Consider the following 19159-nt stretch of genomic DNA (forward strand, 5'->3'; position numbering starts at 1 on the left):
TTTAAATTCTATTGTGATAAATGTACTAGGCCTGAAGCAATAGAGAAAATTAAGTTGCCAAATCATAATATATTTAGCTTAACAGTATTAATTAGGTCTCTGGAGAAATAATTTAAATTAACATTTAATGTGATAAACTTAATCAGCTGTTTTAGTTAAACATGGCCAATAGATGCATATTGATAATAATTTTGCCCTCTTTTTCTTTTTGCAGTTGGAAAACTGAAAATGCAGAGCAATGAACTGGACATGTAAGTTGTGCTTGTTTGAATGTGAAGTCAGAGGTCAGTTGCTCAAACACTACTGATTGAAACATGGAGGTTACACCAGAATACGACCGAAAAAAACTGCAGAGGGTGGTTAAAACTGGCCAACACATCACTGGTTCCTCACTCTCCACCATCAAGGCCATCCAGGGCAAGTGATGCTTGCGTAAGGCGCGCAGCATCATCAAAGACTGTTCTCACCTCAACCACAGACTGTTCACCCCACTCCCCTCTGGGAGGCGTTACAGGTCTCTCTGCACCCAAACCAGCAGGTTCAGAGGAAGCTCCTTCCCTGCGGCTGTCACCCTACTGAACTCTAGCTGTGCATCCCGGTGACAACCAACCAACTAAGCCCCCGCCCGATGCCCCCTTGCTTGTGCCTGTTGAGGTGTCCACCATGACCACGGAAACCTTGACGGGGGACACCCACCCCCCGTGGACAATTGCACTACCCTATCCCACCCATAGTGTTCTATTTATTTACAAATGTACATACTGTAATTACACATATAGCCATTCCATTTTCTACTGCTCTTCATACTATTCATCCTGCACATACACATATTCTTACTACTGTTATAATGTTACTGTTTCTGCACTACAGGACTGTTACCACACTGCACATAGCTGTATACTGTACATATATGTCTATATGGTTCATACCAAATATATCCATATTTATTCTGCTAATACACTGCACATATTTATACCTAATTTATATTACTCTAAACCACCTTCTGTAAACCAACTGTATACTACTGTTTACACCGCATATTTCCTATCCTGTCTATGCACCACCTGTCTTTGTATATCACATTGCATTTTTCTGCTTTTTTTGCACTTCTAGTTAGATGCAAACTGCATTTTGTGGTCTTTGTACTTGTACTCTGCAAAATGACAATAAAGTTATCTAATCTAATAGTGCCAACTATTTGTGTATATTCTGCAAGTAAACTTTACTAACCAACATAAAGTACCCTTTACAACTCAAAGTAAGGGTAACTCATTTAACAGTAGTAAATACAACTTTGTTTCAAGTAAGCTTTACTTGAGGGCATGAAGTAAACTTTACTAGTTGGAAGTAAGTAACCAGAACTTTAAAGTCTTAAGTAAGGATAACTTCTTCTAAGTAAGCATTACTTGTAGACATCAAGTAAACATAACTTGAAAGAGAAAAGTTTTGTTTACTTAACTTATTTAAGGCAATGAGTTTCCACCCTTTTTTCAAGTAACCATTACTTATTATTTTTTACAGTGTGTGTGAGATGATGATGTGAGATGTTACATCAACCAGTCTAGTTCTTTCGGGTTGATTGTGATGACTTCTTTGTAGTAGGAACTTCTAGTTTTCCTCATCACTCTATTGGCTCAGGCCAAGGTTTGAGGTGCAGCAGAATCCAGCATTGCTGGCCAGGCCTTCAGGTCCCTTCATGGTCGACTGGCCAGGTTGGGATGGTTGGGGGTTGTCCAGACACAGCTTTTTCAAAACCTGTTCACATTTTGCACAAGGTTTTACCAATAGGATTATAACCACTCAGTAGCCTAACTAGCCTAACTCAGGAATGCAACGTGACATACTGATTTTAGTAGTTAAACATCCCTAGAGTGAAATAGATGCAGCTCTGGGAAATTCCACTGTATCTGTCCGCGAATCGGATTGGCCAGCGTCATGGCTGCGAAATACACGGCCATTGGAGTTTGCAGCTGTTTATCATGCCGCATCCCCTCTTTCGACCCTCAGTGCCCGATCACAGCGCACAGAGACGGGCCGACCAATGTCGTCCATTAAGGGTACCGACATTTTTTAATTTTTGTATGGATATCGGCCACAAACTCATCGATCCATATTACTGAATGTTTCCTCTGTGTCGTCTATGAAGTTTCACCGACCAACGTGAATGGATTATATATACTGCGAAAACTCTATTACTCTCGTGCCGTCTCCGCTGAAGAAATTTGACCCTCTGCTTCGGGAGGAGTGTATTCTAGCTAAGCTCAGCTCCATTTTTTTACAGCCGTCATCCGATCTGTCAACGAATCAAATGGTCGCCGTCTAACAGTGGAAAGTTTTGTGGAAAGGATACCATATATTTTAAAAGGTAGGTGTCTGACAATACACGCAAACATTCAAGGACATCTTAGATGGCTCTTGTCTAACACAAGTCACACATTTGTTGTGTGACGAAAGGTAACCCAGCGTATTTAATGTTAGCTGGTAGCTTCTAGCCTAAGGTTAGCACACCCGGCTGTACACCGAAAGGAACACGGTGATCCGATTCGCCATTTGCGTTTTTTTCCGACCCGATAGATGTAAACGGTTCTTAATTAATTCGTTTTATGGATTGTTTTCTCACTTAGTTGATTACTGGATATATTTAGCTGTTTTAATGCTGAGTCGCCATGGTTTAGCCGACATGCTAAAGTGTTAGCTTCAGCACGCAAGCAGGGGCCTAACGTTACTGCAGCATAACATATGGTTGTTGTAGGGATTGGCCTGTGCGTGAGCAACTTGCAGTGTATGTAACGTTAGTTGCCCACTGTGTTTATGTGCTAAGTTAATACAGCTAATGTCTGCTAAGTTATGTGCTAAGTTAATACAGCTAATGTTTTATGTTACCGCAGGGATGGTGTCATAAGATGGAGTACAAGGCAGTGCGGACCGAAAAAGCATGTTAATGCATTTAGCGACATTTGAAGTTTGCCTTGAACCGCTAGCTAACTAGCCAGCCAGCGAACATGTGTGTGAGCGGTGTTATGCAACAAGTTCAGACGGTTATGCAAGTTGTCGAAGCCATAGCTTTTTGTGTATTATCAAGATAACTTCATGGTTTAACGTTATCTCTTTATTCACAGTCATCATGGCGACTTCAGGCTTTTGGCCTTGTACCATGTTTGTTTTCCCTACTTAGAATCACTGGCCTATTATGGGCACGTGAGTCAGCTTGAGGTTGCAGTAGCTGTATCTGACCACCTGTCAAGCGTAGCGCCGTTCATCGCCCTCTGTCAGGACGGTGTTGGTCAGGAGAAGTACCGAATGACACGAATGTCGTCTTTGCCCACACGCCTCGCATTGCTCGTTTGTCAATCCGTCTAAGTTTTTTCAAAGAGAAGGCTTCAGTTGTGTGCTGGTGCCTGTCGTTCACACAGTTTTGTTTACATTATAGGGGACTTCAACCCGATCGCGACATGACCGTGTTTAGTTCCCAAGTGCTGCTTGCTGTAACGAGATCAAGGTGAGTGATTTAACACGTAAAGCCGTTGTTGTCAATAAACAGAGATTTAGTTGTTTTTTTTGGCCTTAGTATCAACTGAAGTGAATACAAACACTGCGGTTGGTTGACATACTGTACTTGTAGGCTTGGAATCTACATTACTTCAAATTACTACACAATCGGGTAGGCTGTCCTACCTCTTTTATAAGTATGCGTTTACTTAGTTTTTCTGTAGAAATGTAGTTCTTTGTGACTGTCCTTATGGTATAACCTAGTTATTCTGTTTTCTCACATATGGCACATGAGCAACACTCAGCGAGTTGTTTTGAAAGTAGGGCGCTGATCATATGTCCAAATGAGCGATGACTTACTCTGTGTGTGTGTGTGTGTGTGTGTGTGTGTTTGTGTGTGTGTGTGCGTGCACGCTGATCACAGGGGATCCTATTTGCTCTCAAAGCGGCATGGCTGTGCCTCTCTGCCCTCCACTGCCTGCATTCGCTACCACTCAGACTTCTCCAACCGCCCTGCCCTGGTCGCCCGGGGACTGCGGCCCGCCTACCCACGATGCACCGCCAGCTACGTGCGGAACGGCTGCATCCCGGCCCGACCGCTCCACAGTTCCTGCGCATGGCTGCAGGAGGTGAAGGAAACTGCAGCAGGGGCACAGCCCACCCCGGGCGAGCCCTCTCCGGCCGCCTCCCCACCTCCCGCTGCTACCGCGTCTGCAGCCACCGCTTCGGGCCCGCCACCCCCGGCCCCTAGCAAGCCCGCGGAGAGGGCCGTCGTGCGCAAGTCGATCGGCCAGAGGATAGTGGACGAGCTGAGGCATTACTACGACGGCTTTCGGCTGCTGGGCATCGACACGAAGATCGCTGGACGCATGGTGTGGAGGCTCCTGCACGGCCAGCTGCTGACACGGCGGGAGAGGAGACGGGTGAGTCTGTGCTTGTCCATATCCTCAACTGCAGTCATGCTCAGCACACCTGGCCTTACGATGTAGCCTGCCACTGTGCAGACATGCCATTATAGACCCTTTCAACAATAAAAACAAAAACAATGCTTGAACATTCTATTTGGTTACCAATCTACTTCCTCTGCATTAAGATAACATATGGAATGTTAAAACGGAAGCCTTGTGGGGCCAACTATGATGCTGATAATTAGGGATGCACGATATATCGGCCGATAAGTGAAAAAATGAAAATATTATTATCGGTCCGATAACAGAATTCTGGCCGATAATTTGCACCGATATTTTTTTAAAGTCCTAATTTAGGCCTACGTAAGGTCCGTCTGGCTACACTGAGCTACTTGAGCTTGGTTGGCTATACTTTTTCCTCAATATAATGTCAGCGGTGTATTTCACCACTCAAACAAAATCTGTGGATATGCGTTCATTTGGGAATCTGTGCATCTCAAAATCGTCTTGTGAATGATCCGCCATTTAACCTTACCAGAGCGGAGCTCAGCCCTATCTAGAGCCGTCTTGTGCTGGTGTGTTTGCACCTTACCGCGCTGATCGGGGAAACAAATAAGCATACTCGTTAGTGGGACGAGTACATAAGTTGGCCTAGTTCTAAGTTGTGTTTTAGTATTATACATTTGCATTACGTTAGCTTGGGTTGTGTATTACTACCTAGATATATGCTAACCATTCCTGCTTCAGTTCCAGACAGGTCATCATAATAAGTTATTAAAACCTTCGGGGCTAACCCCTTTCATTTCTGCTGCAGCAGGTTGTGCGCAACAGAGTAGACGGACATAAGATACAGTCTGAGGAGTTGCAGCTTTATTCAGTTGAAACTAAACATAAGTTTCCCTCACAAACTCTGATTTGGTCACTATACTGTAGCTTATTCCCAGCTGAGCCGTTTATATAGGTATATATACTTTTTTGATCCCGTGAGGGAAATTTATGATTTCTTATCTTATGAACTTATTATTAAGTTTATCAGTGTTTAGTCCTAAATTAAAACGATTCATACTCTCTAGCCACTCACTCGCAATTCACTGATGTCAGGTTCACTTAAAGGAGCCACACATACTGTAGGGCTAGGCTACTGTTATGTTGTTGACTGCCGCACTATTGAGGACTATTATGAGTTCTGTCCATCATTTGGTGGTAGGTAAAATTGCGCTTATTAAATGCTTTCCCCAAATCACTTTTCACAATTTTTTTTCAAGAGTAATATTATCGGTTATCGTGTCTGTATGTATCGGCCACAACAAACCAATAAATATCGGTTATCGTTATCGGCCCTAAAATTCCATATCGGTGCATCTCTACTGATAATGGAACTCTCTTGAAAGGGTCAATAGTGCAGTCTATTACTCAGAAGACTGCTGTTACACTGTAGTCTCTCCCTAAGGAGGCCTGCTGTTCCTACCTTTTTATTAGTTCGGTTAGACCAGGGAGACAGGAACAATAAAAAAAATAACACTTTTTATAACCAGAAGGGAGAGGAGACTGGTGAGTCTAGGCTTGCCTTTGCGTTGCCGTCATACACTGCTGACTTGGTATTTCACTGTAGTCAGTCACTATGGAGACCTGGGATTATGGTCTGTCATTCAGATGATTTGCAGATACACTGTAGTTGAACCACTTGATACCAAAATCACATTCTACAGTCCTAGTCATTTGTGACCCAAGAACTCAGATCAGCTTGCTCCATGATTATGCGAAATAAGGGTGATGACACAACCATCAATATGTTTGTCTGTGGATGCACCCGGCACTGTTAGCTAACTGCACATGTGCCATTTGGATGCAGGTGTATGGCATTGTTGGGGGTGTAGGCCTGTAGGTGTGTGCGGGCGGTGGAAGACTCTTGTCCTTTAGTCTCCCCCGCATGCTTTCCAGGTGTCCTGCTGGGCATGTGTGGTCGTAAAGCACTCACTTAAGAGGCAGCACAGGCAGGGAAGAGCTTTGTCTCACGAAACTACAACAAACACATTGTCCTTCTACCATTATTAATCGAGTAGGGGGTGGGGTTCAGAAGCTCATTTGCATCAGGAAAGAGATGACTGGATCTTTGGAGGCCCAGGAGAGAACGACCCTGGGGAGTGGGACTCGGTGACATAATGAGTTGTTTGACTGTTGCCATGGAGATGTGTGCATACTGCATAATAACACATAACAATGGCAGATACTTAATAATAATGCAGTTAATCACAGGCCTGCTTTTGATAGAGTAGTATGAGCTGGAAGAAAAAAAAAATCAATAACACACAGTGAGCAAGAGACAGGAGGGGGCAGAGTGCAAAGTACAGCCAGTTGTAGTATTGACGTAAGGCTCATGTAAAGGTAGATTAAAACTCAGGGTATGATATATTAGCCTGGTCTTACAATACTCTCGTACATTTCATAATGTACAGAGAGTCTGGCCACTTTCCATTGCCAAGCTTTAACTTCCTTGAAGGCGAGTACTCTGTTGAAGTTTAGAACTATTGGATCTGCCCAGAGCCACTCTGGATCTGCCATAACCAATCGCTAACGTTTAGTCGAGACGTATGTCATGCTCAAACTAGCGCACGACCTCTCGTCATCGTTCTCAGCCACCCCCTTTGTTCGCTGATTGGACAGGTAAAATTTGGCCTGAGAAAACCTGCGAATGTTTTCTGAAATCCCAGACGACGTACTGAAGGGAAATTAAAATTGAGCTTAAGTACGTAGGAGGGCGGAGCCAGGCTAATGATCTATGGCTAAACCATTTCACACACATTCTTTGTCTGTTGTCTGTGGGAAGTGTGTGTTTCCCCACCTACTTGTGTTTGTATCTGGGTGTATTAATGTGTGTGTGTGTGTGTGTGTGTGTGTGTTATCTCCGCAGCTCATGAGGACGTGTGCAGACCTGTTCCGTCTGGTTCCCTTCATGGTGTTCATCATTGTGCCCTTCATGGAGTTCCTCCTGCCTGTCTTCCTCAAGCTCTTCCCCGAGATGCTGCCCTCCACCTTCGAGACGGAGACCAACAAGGCAAGTCTAAATCTGGCGCCTCGTGGCCAAGTCGCCACTGAACCCTGCTGTGAAACTCAAGATGCAGCACTGCCCTACTTAACTGTCTGAAAACGTGAGGGTAGGAGCCCTAGCCTAGGTTGCCAGTGTGAGGGCAGGAGACCTAGCCTAGGTTACCAGTGTGAGGGCAGGAGACCTAGCCTAGGTCGCCAGTGTGAGGGTAGGAGACCTAGCCTAGGTCGCCAGTGTGAGGGTAGGAGCCCTAGCTTAGGTCGCCACAGCAAGCTGTTGCTGTTTGTTTAAATAAGTGTGTAATGCAGAGTATGTGACGCACATGGATTGAATGCCTCCATCCCCATGTGTTTATTGTCTAGCAGTATCATGAGCATGAGTGCTGCTGCTGTGTTGTTGTTGTTGTTGTTTTTTTTTCATGTTTACGGTTTGTTGTTTGCAGGAGGAGAAGCAGAAGAAGGGTCTGGCTGCGAAGCTGGAGCTGGCTAAGTTCCTGCAAGAGACGATCGCTGAGATGGCCCGCCGCAACAAGGCCGCCGTCAGTGGAGATGAGGCCCAGAAGTTCTCCACCTATGTGCAACAGGTGAGCACACGTCCGGGGGAAACTAAGTGGGTGCTATGTGTTGTGGTTGCACTGAGGTTCTCCCCTTCACTGTAAAGTGTTTTAAGTACTTGGAAAATGCTGTTTAAATGTGTATTATTATTTATTTATTGTTTTTGTTATTATAGAAATGATTATAGCGACGGCCATCATCAGTGCTTCTGTGCAGAGAGTTTGTGGAATGACCTAGATCGGTATTGCATAAGCCTTACAGATTTTTGCAGAATCCTTCGTTATTGTTGAAACCGTGAGCCAAAAGAGCTCAGAGATTACCGAGTCAGGAGTGCGAGGGGGTAAACAGGTGGAGGAGGAATGTGTACACTGTGACCCTATGCAGAGTTTTTCACTTCCATCATCCAGTGTTGCCCCAGACTAATGTGATGGGGTCACCCTAATCCCCTCTCTGCTGTTACAGTACATTTCAACTGGCCCAGGAATGCCCCAAAGGAGGGGTGCACCACACCGATTCTTTCCCACCCTAACACCTCTGTCTCCAATTAACTCTTCTGACGCAAGCCACCTTGAAGAGTAGGATGTCAAACACCAGAGTCTCTCTCTCAGGGCCATTTGTAGGAATGTTAATAATCTAGGTAATCATAGGGGGACTTAAAAGGAGAAATTCTGTGAATTTTTTTTTTTTTTTTTTTTTTTTTTTTTTTTTTACATAGGTCACCGAGTACTGTCGGTACGAAAAAAAAACAGAAAAACAATCTGTTTTACTATGTGGAATCCCTTGTGGAATGTCTGACCTTTGAGTTGTGTTTGCAAACCTCAGGGCAAGTGGAGAGTGTTTTTGTTTTGCTTTTTTTAGTCCAAACCTGCTGCCGTGTATTGCCGGGGCAGGCAGTATCCACGCAAAGCTGTCTGTGTCTGTGACCTTTCACCCCTGACCTCTGACCTGTGCTCCCCCCTCAGGTCCGGCACACGGGCGAGCAGCCCACCACTAAGGACATAGTGAAGTTTTCCAAGCTGTTTGAGGACGAGCTGACGCTGGAGCACCTAGAGCGCCCCCAGCTGGTGGCTCTGTGTAAGCTGCTGGAGCTGCAGCCCATCGGCACCAACAACTTGCTGCGTTTCCAGCTGCTCATGCAGCTGCGCAACATCAAGTCTGATGACGAGGTGAGAGGCAGAGGGTGTGAGAGAGATGGACAGATGGGAGAGATGGAGGATGGGGAGGGAGAGAAAGAGAGAGATGGAGGGATGGGAGAATAAGGGAGAGACGGAGGGATAGAAGGAGGGAGACATGAAAGAAAGAGAGATGGAGGGATGGGAGGATAAAGGAGAGATGGAGAGAGGGGGGAGACTACTTAGAGTGACCAAAAATGGGACTTTGAAGAGAGATGGATGGAAAGAAAGAGAGGATGATTGAGAAAGGGACCATGAAGAGTGAATGAACAGAGTAGTGCGCATGATGAGAGGCAGGACGACTGAGGAGGGATACAACATGAAAGGAAAACAACCTAGACACAAGGGCTGACCAAAGTAAACAAGGTTAGAGAGAGGGAGAGAGAAAAGGGTTAAGAGATCTATGATGAAACAAACTCTTGTAAAAGCCCATACAAGTCTGGCAGCTTATTCGCTTATTTAAGCGGCTAGTCACAAGGCTTACTGAAACCGGTCACATGACTGGAGCAGACTCCTTCCGCGTGTTTTATTTTCCTTGTCTTCTTTTCTTCCCTCGTTTTTTTTTCTTTCTTTTCTTTTCTACTGTGTTCGTTACCTGAGGCAAATCTTCTGGAGCGCATGTGTAAACATAGCCCCTCCCCTCACTCGATCTCAGACGTGCAAGTTATGTGCTCTTCAAAAGTGCACTCATTGTTCTTGTTGCATAATCCTGTCTGTACGTGTGTGTAGATGATCGCTACTGAGGGTGTGACTGGCATGACGGTTGCAGAGCTTCAGGCGGCCTGTAGGAGTCGAGGAATGAGATCACTGGGGTTGACAACCGATCAGCTCCAAAAGCAGCTTCAGCAGGTACACACACACACTCACTCTCGTGCATATCCATAAATACATGTTCTCAAATTCCCATATGCTACATACTCATTCTTCACAGAATGAAGCTCTGTTTGGATGTCTGATGCGTACCAGGGTTGTGCACAATTAGAATTGCAATTCTGCTTCGTGTTTGCTACCTTAATTGAAATGCAAGTGAAAATCAAGAATTGAATTGGAATTTAAGAGCCAGTTTCAATTCAATTCTGGAATTTTGCACAAGCCTGATGCGTACTTGCTCTTTTCCATAGCTGACCAAAAGGGAGATGATTTGAACCCCCCGCCCCCCAAATCCTATTTATTCACCAGTGTTGTAACAATTTGAATTACATAAATATGCCAGTTAGATTTGAAACCTTTTCAGATCTACAGTGGGAATGGAAACTGTCCAGTTTCAGACAGATACTGTTCTGACCTTTGACTTTTGTGTGTGTGTGTCAGTGGGTGGACCTGCACCTGAAGGAAAACGTGCCACCTTCCCTGCTGCTGCTGTCTCGCGCCATGTACCTGACGGACCTCACGCCCAAGCCCCCCGTCATCCCGCCCGTGCCCAAGCTGGAGGTAAGCCGCGCACCGCACCGGAAAATTATGCGCCACGTCGTGTCCACTTCCTGTCTCACCTGGCCATCTCACTTCCTGCCACCATTTCCCCCTTTACCTCTGTGTGTCTCACCTGGCCTCAGCCTTACCTGTGCCGTGGTCACTCCTGACTCTTCCTGTTTTGTATTTGATTTGATTTATTTTGGATTTGACAGACAACATAATCCAAAGGATTACATGTTAAAGTGCAAACCCTTATTTCCAACATGGTCCTTGGTGTTAGGACAATTAACAAATGACATAAGACCTATTGCAGGACAAAGACAATAATATTTCATACATTATACAAAACACCCAGGGTTGAGGAGCATTCTAAAATCAGAGAATCCCCGATCACATAAAATAATCCATCTACTCTAATTAAAAAGATCTGTTACTCTATTCCATTTGTTCCATATTTTTATTTATTTTTTATGATGTTTTTCTTTCCAGTCTTCTCTTTGTCCTTTTCTCTCTGCTTGTGTGTTCTCTTTCCCTCGCACATTCTCAGTGAAAAAAAATCCAGTTTTTTTTTCTGGATGTTTCTGTTTTCATTGGTACCCATCTCACTCTCCTACTTATCCTTTAGTTACTCACCTGTCCCTCGTCCTTACCGGTGTCCAGCTGCCCTCTCCTGCCTCTTTAAAGCTGTCCTCTGTGACCTCCCAGCAAAGTTCACTGGCTCTGCTGTGTGTGGGTGTGGGTGTGGCTGTGGCTGTGTGTGTGGTCGGTCACCTGCAGACTTAGACACGCGATCAGGGTTCTCGTGTCCTGTTTGGAGTCTTGCCCAATGCACCAAAAACACAGTCAGTCAGTCATGGATACTGTAACCACTATCAGTGTGAACACAGAATGCAAAAGGTAGAATATGTAGATTTGATTTTTAAGCAATAAGCCCCAAGAGGCCGTTCTATATCGTGAATATAGCACAGCTGAGGGGTGTTGTTAGGCACAGCTGAGTGGCGTTAAACAAAACTCAGCTGTGCTATATTATTGCTTTTATAAAACGCCTACACATATAGGACATTAAAAATTGATTAGAAGTCCATGCAGGGGTGTTCTTGGGGAGGAGGTTTTAATTAAATGTAGGTGTACTATTTAGGAAGCCTAAACGCATGCATGTGCTGGATGTAAAAGGAGGATTGTTAGACTTGTGGCGTTCTTGCTGCTTACGGGCTTCTCTGCTAATGGAGTTCCCTGAGAGGCTTCAGTATGAGATAGATGAGGTCTGTGCAGTTCTGTCACCATTTTGGATATTCTATTATTATACAATTGTTATTATATATTATAATTTAGGCTTTTTCATTTTTTTCATTTGAAGCTATTGTTATGTAACTAATAATAACTATATAACTAATGTTGTGTTCATATACTGTATGTGGCTTTGGGCAAATGCATCCGTGGACATAATACTGAAACTGTAACCATAAGTATGTTTGGATCTGGCCAATCGGACCGTTAGCCTACAGCACCTGCAGTTTGTTAGCCTAGCTCAGCATTTTCCTACTTTCACAAAGAAAGAGGCGAGCCCAACCCCAGCCCCTACCCCAGCGACAGCGACTTCTGCGTCATGACGCAACGTGATCTTTGATCCCTGTCAGGGCGGCTTTATCACTGCAGCCTGGGCACTTCTAGTCCCTGCACATCCCAGCTCAGCCCATTCAGACCCAAAGTGATCAGCTATCTCTGTGTGTGGTTAAATATCACCCCATGTGTGTGTGTCTGTCTGTTATGTAAAACTTATGTCGCTGTGTGTGTGTTGCAGAAGGCCACCCCTCCTCCGTCAGAGACGGAAGCTTCAGCTAAAGGGAAGCCACTGTCTGCCTCCCTGGAGGAACTGGTGGACAAGGCCCCCATCATCATTGCCGGCAAGGTGAGAGTCGCTGCACCTGTCTCCCAGGCAGAGGGAGTCTTGGTGACCGAGACCTGTAGCTGAACAGTGGTAGTGTTGGTGACCCAGACCTGTATCTGAACAGTGGTAGTGTTGGTGACCCAGACCTGTAGCTGAACAGTGGTAGTGTTGGTGATAAATAGAGACTTGTAGCTGAACAGTGGTAGTGTTGGTGATGGATAGAAACCTGTAGCTGAAGCAGTGGTAGTGTAGACACCATAGTGTCACTACTTGGCTCGTAAATGAGTCATTTCACAAATGTGTCAGTGTGACTGATTGGTCTTTACACGTCACATGATTGTTGTTCGTGACATGACTTTGCTCCTGACCTCATCTCTGTGGCTTCATTAAGTTAATCATCTCAGCAGACACCAGGGTGTCCACTTACATAAAACTGCTCCAGGTCTCTCTTGTGCGTGATACTTGAGTTTTGCCTTGCCCGAGGGCGCCTATCACATGTGTCGGTTTTCACTAAAGCAGCTCGGGCTTTTACTACAAAGCACCCAAATGCCGCTCATGAGAAGCAAAGGGAATGGAAGGTTTCAGTCACACTTTCTCTCTCATGGGTGCACAAACACCCCTGTATGACATGCTCAGTGGCTTGGATCTGATCAGTTTACATTAGTTTAGTTTAAAGAAACTAACTAGTTTAGTTAGTAACTAGTTTAGTAACTAGTTTAGTTTAAGGAAAGAGGAAATCACTGATTGATAAATACAGTAAAATGAAGGTTTTGTAGATGTGTTTCTGCTCTTTCTGTCTGCTCCTGTGGAGAATTAAGTCATCATTCCCCACCCAGAGGCTCCATAATGATATGACTAGCATTTTCAGTTAGCACTGCTCCCTGTGTTTACTAGCATCTGCTGCTTTTAACACGGCCCAGTGACCACTGTAAAGACTAGCATTTTCAGCTAGCACAGCTCGCTATGAAGTCTAGCTTTTAGCACTGACCACTGGTAAGAGTAGTATCTGATACTTTTAGCATTGATTACTGTTACAGCGTCTACCGCTGTTAGCACTGATCACTGATCAAGGCTAGGCTTGTATTTTCTATTAACACTAATCACTGTGAAGGCTAATAATTTCTTTTAGCACTGACCACCGTGAAGGCTAGTATTTTCTAGTACCACTGTGAAAGTTTGTATTGTTTTGTCATCACTGGTCACTATGAAAGCTAGTATTTACTTTTAGCACTGATCAGTGTTACAGCATCTACTGCTGTTAGCACTGACTGACCACTGTGAAAATGAGCATGTTCTATTAGCATTGCTTCATTAGAGCACTGAATAGAAATGAATCCGCCTGTTCTGGGCTCAATCTTACATGTATTTTGCACGAGTAACAATGTGGTGGTTTGGACTTAACTCGGTAGCCAACCACACTCCGAACCCAAATCGACCGAAATCCAACATGTCTGCCTCCACTGCCACTTGCATTTCTGTGCGTCTCTGTGCGAGTCTGCCGGTGTGAGCAGCAGAACTGACCGGAAGGGTCTGGTCTTTTTTAGGCGGAGGAGATGCTGGAGAAATCCAGGGTGCTGGACATGCCGTCTCCCGAGGCTCAGTTAATACATGTAAGTGTGTCCCGTCCATGTGGATTCCATTTCTCTCTTTCTTCCTCTCTTCCTTTTGCCTGAACAAACAGAAATCATAATTAAATAAAAAAAATAAAAAAAAAGATAAACACAGAAATAAGCAGGCCGTTACAGGGCCAAACTGTTATGGTCAGAAACGGAAAAAAAAAGGGCTAGCGGTGATGGGTTATGTAACTGCCCTTATGTTTAGCCTTTTGCCCCGTACCAGCCGGGGTAAATAATAAGATTAGCGTGCTTCTACTGCCCCAGATCATGCCCCCCCATCGCTCCTCTTAATCCAATTACTGCTTCTTATGATGTTCAAATATGCAGACACTGTTCTGTTACCCTGGGTTATGCTGTCCTGCTGGGGGGAGCCAGAGAAAAGGGTGGAATGGTGAAAATGCACCCCTGCTGGTGCTTAGAGGGAGGGGTAGATTCTCGTAGGGCTAGGATGACCTTTGTGTTGACCCCATGTGTTCTGTCCAATCAGGCGAAAGGAGCAGAGATGGTCCAGAAGTCCAAGATGAGCGCCAATGGGATGTGAGGAGAGACTCTCCACCCCTGATACCCCCTACCCCTCCAAAACTTGACGACATCAGTGCACACCCCCACCCCCTCGCCTTCACACTCAGAACTCAAACCTCTACCTAACTCTACGCCTGACCTCTGACCTTTGTGACTCTTGTGAGAGGAGAGAGGGGTGCTTGTCTTCATCCTCGGCAACAGGGGAACACATGCGGCCAGGGCGGCAGAACACGTCATAAACTCTGTTACGGAGGCAGGGAGAAGGATGCCCTCCCTGTCACACACACACAGACACACACACACACACACTCGCCCTACCCCCAGCTCCAGGTCTGGTCAAAAGAGACTAGAACTTGTTCTCATGTGTTCTAAAGGTCTTAACCCTCATCCCCACCCGCGTCCGACCTGTCTGTAGCTGACGGAGCGAGAGGAGATGCTCAGAGGTAACTGCCTCCTCCGAGACTCCAGAGCTCCCGGCTGGGTCGGGTCGGATTGGGCGGGGATGGTTAAACATGGTTTAAGAGACCTCCTCTGCACTCCTGCAAGCTAGGAGGGGGCGCTTCTTCCCACCAAAGCCACCCCCCCCCCAGCCACCTCTTGTGATGTTTACAGAATGGCTCTTTCTGTAGAACCTCTGTTAATCTCCGACACTCATCACACCTCATCTCGCCTCCAGATAATCAGGATTCAGCAAGTTGCCTCCTGCTGCCCAGAACCCATTCTCTCATTTGGCAAAGTCCTGCCATGTACATTTTGTAAATATAACTGTAAAACTATCGGCACAATATAAAGTGCCATCGACCTGTACAGCTGGCTGTGTGCCATATCTTTATGCTCCTAAGCTTGGGGAACGCAACGCTACTGGTTATGATATTAAGATACTAAGAGCCGGCTGCCGTTCTCGTCTTGGCTTGCAGGTGGATTGTAAATTGTAAGTGTGCGGGTTTTTTGTTTTCGTTTTGTTTTAATTTTATTTTATTTTATTTTATTTTATTTTGTTGTTTTGATTTCCTGCAGCAGGGGAAGTTGAATTTGGAGTTTGCTCCTTGAGGAGAATTAGATTGTCTGTGCTCTGCGGCCTCTCTGAAGCTACAGCGTGGGCAGAATCTGCCATTTAAGGCACAGAAAGAAAAAAAAAAAAGCTTTTTTTTTTGAGGAGTGTATTTAATGTGTGCAAGATCATTGTAAAGATGTTGAGATTTCCCCCCCCCATTCTTTATTTTGTTCTTCTGCAATTCAGATTCAGAAAATAATTTAATTTGGTTGAAATTGGAGGTAAACAAAAAAGAGGATAGCTGTCCCTTGCAAAATGTATTTATTTCACTAAAGTCTAAAATTGGTTTACAAATTTCATAAAATGTACAAGTTTTAAAATGACGTATGACTACTCTCTTGCAGATAATGCGTGTAAATATCTGAGATGTAATCATGATGTTACCTTATTTGTATGTAGATTTGGTCCTCACCTTGCACTACAAAGAACCACTAAAATATGATTCTAATTATTGAAAGATGAGAATGATCTGTTATCAAGGTTATTTTTGTAACTTCCTCTGCCCCCCATAATCATGATAAACAGTAACGTCCTGCATCAGAACTGATGACAATGGGGCTTTAAACGCCCCCAAAACCACCACCTCCTTTAGGTGAATTTACTAACTTGCGCTGTTCACCTCTCAATCAGTGCACTGTCCGGAGGAGCTTGCCGTGTTACACGTGATTCCCAATTCTGGGATTCACCCGTTCGATTGTCCCTCAATGTTATTTTTGTTATTCTTTGTTTTTTTTCTCGGAGGCAGTTCAGCCAAAAACAAAGTGGTCAACAGAAGGTGCTTAATGTGTACAACTCTTACCTCTGTTCTGAGCACAGAGAAGCATTACATAGACATGGTGAGGTGGTCTTGGTCCATAGACCACCATCTTCATCAATGTCATCGCACTTCACAAAGAATCGCTTTCATTCAGTCAGTGGAAAGGTTCAATCAGAACTGCACAGTGGAGTGATCACCTGTGTTAACGGGACTGTTCCTGTGTGGTAAACCTTTTGATCCTTTTCCCTAACGGTTCTGATCTGATTGAATGACCGATGTGACATTCTTTCTTTATTCCTTTTTTTTGGTAACTTTATAATTCTGGGGGTAAACAAAAGAACAGGTAGAAGATCTTGCTCTGTGAATGTGGTCTGGATTTCCCTCACTAAAGCGACTGTGTTGACGGCCTTGGGTTGTCAGTGAAACCGCCGTATGTTGTCAGATAAGACTGAAACAAAGGTCTCTTCTCTCTGCAGAAAGCCCTTTCCCACCACTGTGCTTTCTCATTGACATGTGTTCTAAGGAGAATTGATTGGCTGGGTTTTGAAATGTCTTCATGGTTAGCAAGCGGGGAGGGGTGTGCTGTGAACTGGTCATGTTGGTGTGAGGCAACTCTCCCAGAAGTTCTGCACCCAAAATGAGCTGAGTTCTGTAAACTAAGCTGGGAGAGTCTGCACCAATCACATGCGCCCCATGACTTGCAGCCCACCTCATCCCTCCTCAAGATGACCTGTCATTGGCCCTGAGCCTTGTCACTCACACCCATAAGAGGACATTGGTAACACTGCATGTGAGGGATTTTCATGCCATGTAAAACGGAAAATAAAACGAATCAAATGAAAATGATTTAAGATGTAGGTGAACACCAATCTGTACGCGTCCCAGATCAGTGTAAAGCTGTTTACTCAAATAAAGCCTCCATGTCTGCACCTTGGCGTGGCCAGAAGCGCTGCAGAAGGAGACTTTGGACAGAAAATACAATGACGGCATTAAACGGTGAAAACAAACTATGGAGTGAGTGTGTTTGTTCTTACACGTTAAGTGGATATGAAATAAGCATTTGAGGTCGGGATGTACTGTACACATGATGCATTTAATCTCAAGAATAATTCTCCTGGTTTTCCACAAATACACACACAAAACAAATAAACAAATAATGATTTTGCGGGAGAAAAGTAGTTCAGAATGGGCAAACACTTCATAGGCTATTTATTTATATAAATAAATAAATATCAAAATGAAGCCATACAGCTCTATGAGGAAGTAAACATACACAGGTTTGTCACTAAATTACATACAGGCTACTCCCCAGATCTCCACAGGTGCCAAAATAGGTTGTAGCCTATCTACCAGAAATGTTTCAATAGGTAGCTCTGGGGCAATAGGTTGCTCTAGTGAACTCTTGAATGAAGAGGAAACGCAGCCACATCAAAGATTGCAGATAGGTCGCTATCTACAGTTTTCGGCCTCATGTTTTTCCAAACCCAGAAGAAGTTATTGCTGCACTGGAAGGGGGCCCGCGTGCTCTGTTCATTGGGTGCACTGCAGAAGGCAGATTCGAGTTGCCCCCTCAGGGAAAGGTCTCAGTGCGGTGCTGCTGTAGACCTAACGAATGACCGCCTCCCGGGGAAGCCATTCTGCACATTCCACCCGTGTGTTCCCCTCCGGACTTCAAAGGCTTTTGGACTCTATTATAGTGACGTGAACACTTGGAGTAAAGGGCAAGGACGTTCATGTTCTCCTATAGAGAGAAGGCAAAGGGCCAAGAATTGGGGACTGTAATCTGACTTAATGCCCGAAACGTCCGACGAAAATCAACATGATGACGTCTAAATGACAGCCTCTGTCGGATAATGCTTTTAAAGTGATGCAGATGTGCAGAGCAATCCCACGTGTTATGCAACAATTAATATCAGAATGCTTGCATAAGAGAAATTCCTCGAAAAAGCAGAGCATGCAAACATTTGGTAGGAAGCTAGGAACCTAAAAAATAGCCTGTCATTCGTATTTGACACTACTTGAATTTCCCCTTGGGGATCAATAAAGTGTCTGTCTATCTATCTATCTATCTATCTTGGTGCAATTAAATAATTAGGTGCACATCCATATTATATAGGATGAAAGTCATAGTTAGGCCTATGTTATGATAAAGTTAACCTGTTCTCTAAAAAAAAAAACATAGGCCTAGAGAAAACACAACAAACTGGCCTGGCCATTATGAGATAACCTACAGATAAACGTTCCTGGCTCGTCAAAGATAGTAGGCTAGCCTAATCGCGATTTAATAGAAGATATTGGCTTCTCCAAGTGCGTCAGGCCGGCGCTCATAAAATGGAGTCGTGCAGTGCAGTGCTTTCGTCAGCAGAGGGACACGCAGGTAACAGTATCCCCACACACTGCTCACACAAACAACGCTGCTTTTGATGTGTTCAAAGACCACAGATACTACAGAGATTACTTTTATTGACCTAATTGGAGTCTCAGAGTAGTGTCATTAGGCTATATAGCCATTACACAATGCAGGCATAGGCTACAGACAATGCATGCATAGGCCTACAATATGCTAAGTGCAAACGCACCGTAAATTACAAAAGCACACGCAAATGCACCCAACACAAACAAATAGACAGAATAACATGCTGCTTAATACAGAAACATTTTTTAAATTATTATTATTATTTCCTTTTATCAAGTGCAGTCATACAGTATGTCACTAAAATCGTTTTGATGGTAGGCCTAT

At 44.5% G+C, this 19159-nt stretch overlaps 1 protein-coding gene across 2 annotated transcripts; it reads left to right on the forward strand.

Annotated features, from left to right (window-relative positions):
- Positions 1-1996: 1996 nt before the first annotated feature.
- letm2 (leucine zipper-EF-hand containing transmembrane protein 2) lies at positions 1997-17426 on the forward strand. 2 transcript variants are annotated; one of them, XM_048258976.1, is made up of 11 exons: positions 1997-2365; positions 3431-3499; positions 3914-4412; positions 7309-7452; positions 7886-8026; positions 8960-9163; positions 9899-10018; positions 10481-10600; positions 12384-12491; positions 14015-14080; positions 14574-17426. In XM_048258976.1, the coding sequence occupies exons 2-11, from the start codon at positions 3453-3455 to the stop codon at positions 14625-14627; spliced, it is 1503 nt and encodes a 500-aa protein (XP_048114933.1). In that variant the 5' UTR covers positions 1997-2365; positions 3431-3452; the 3' UTR covers positions 14628-17426. The 2 variants fall into 2 exon arrangements, with proteins under 2 accessions (XP_048114933.1, XP_048114934.1); XM_048258977.1 differs by lacking the exon at positions 14015-14080.
- Positions 17427-19159: the final 1733 nt, after the last annotated feature.

The sequence above is a fragment of the Alosa alosa genome, chromosome 12 (genome assembly GCF_017589495.1).
Source record: "Alosa alosa isolate M-15738 ecotype Scorff River chromosome 12, AALO_Geno_1.1, whole genome shotgun sequence".
Classification (NCBI taxonomy): Eukaryota; Metazoa; Chordata; class Actinopteri; order Clupeiformes; family Clupeidae; genus Alosa; species Alosa alosa.

Coding starts and splice junctions, on each gene's coding strand:
- letm2 (XM_048258976.1), top strand. CDS start 3,453: ATGACCGTGTTTAGTTCCCAAGTGCTGCTTGCTGTAACGAGATCAAG. Junction 7,453..7,885: donor TCGAGACGGAGACCAACAAG/GCAAGTCTAAAT, acceptor TGTTGTTTGCAG/GAGGAGAAGCAGAAGAAGGG. Junction 14,081..14,573: donor CCGAGGCTCAGTTAATACAT/GTAAGTGTGTCC, acceptor CTGTCCAATCAG/GCGAAAGGAGCAGAGATGGT.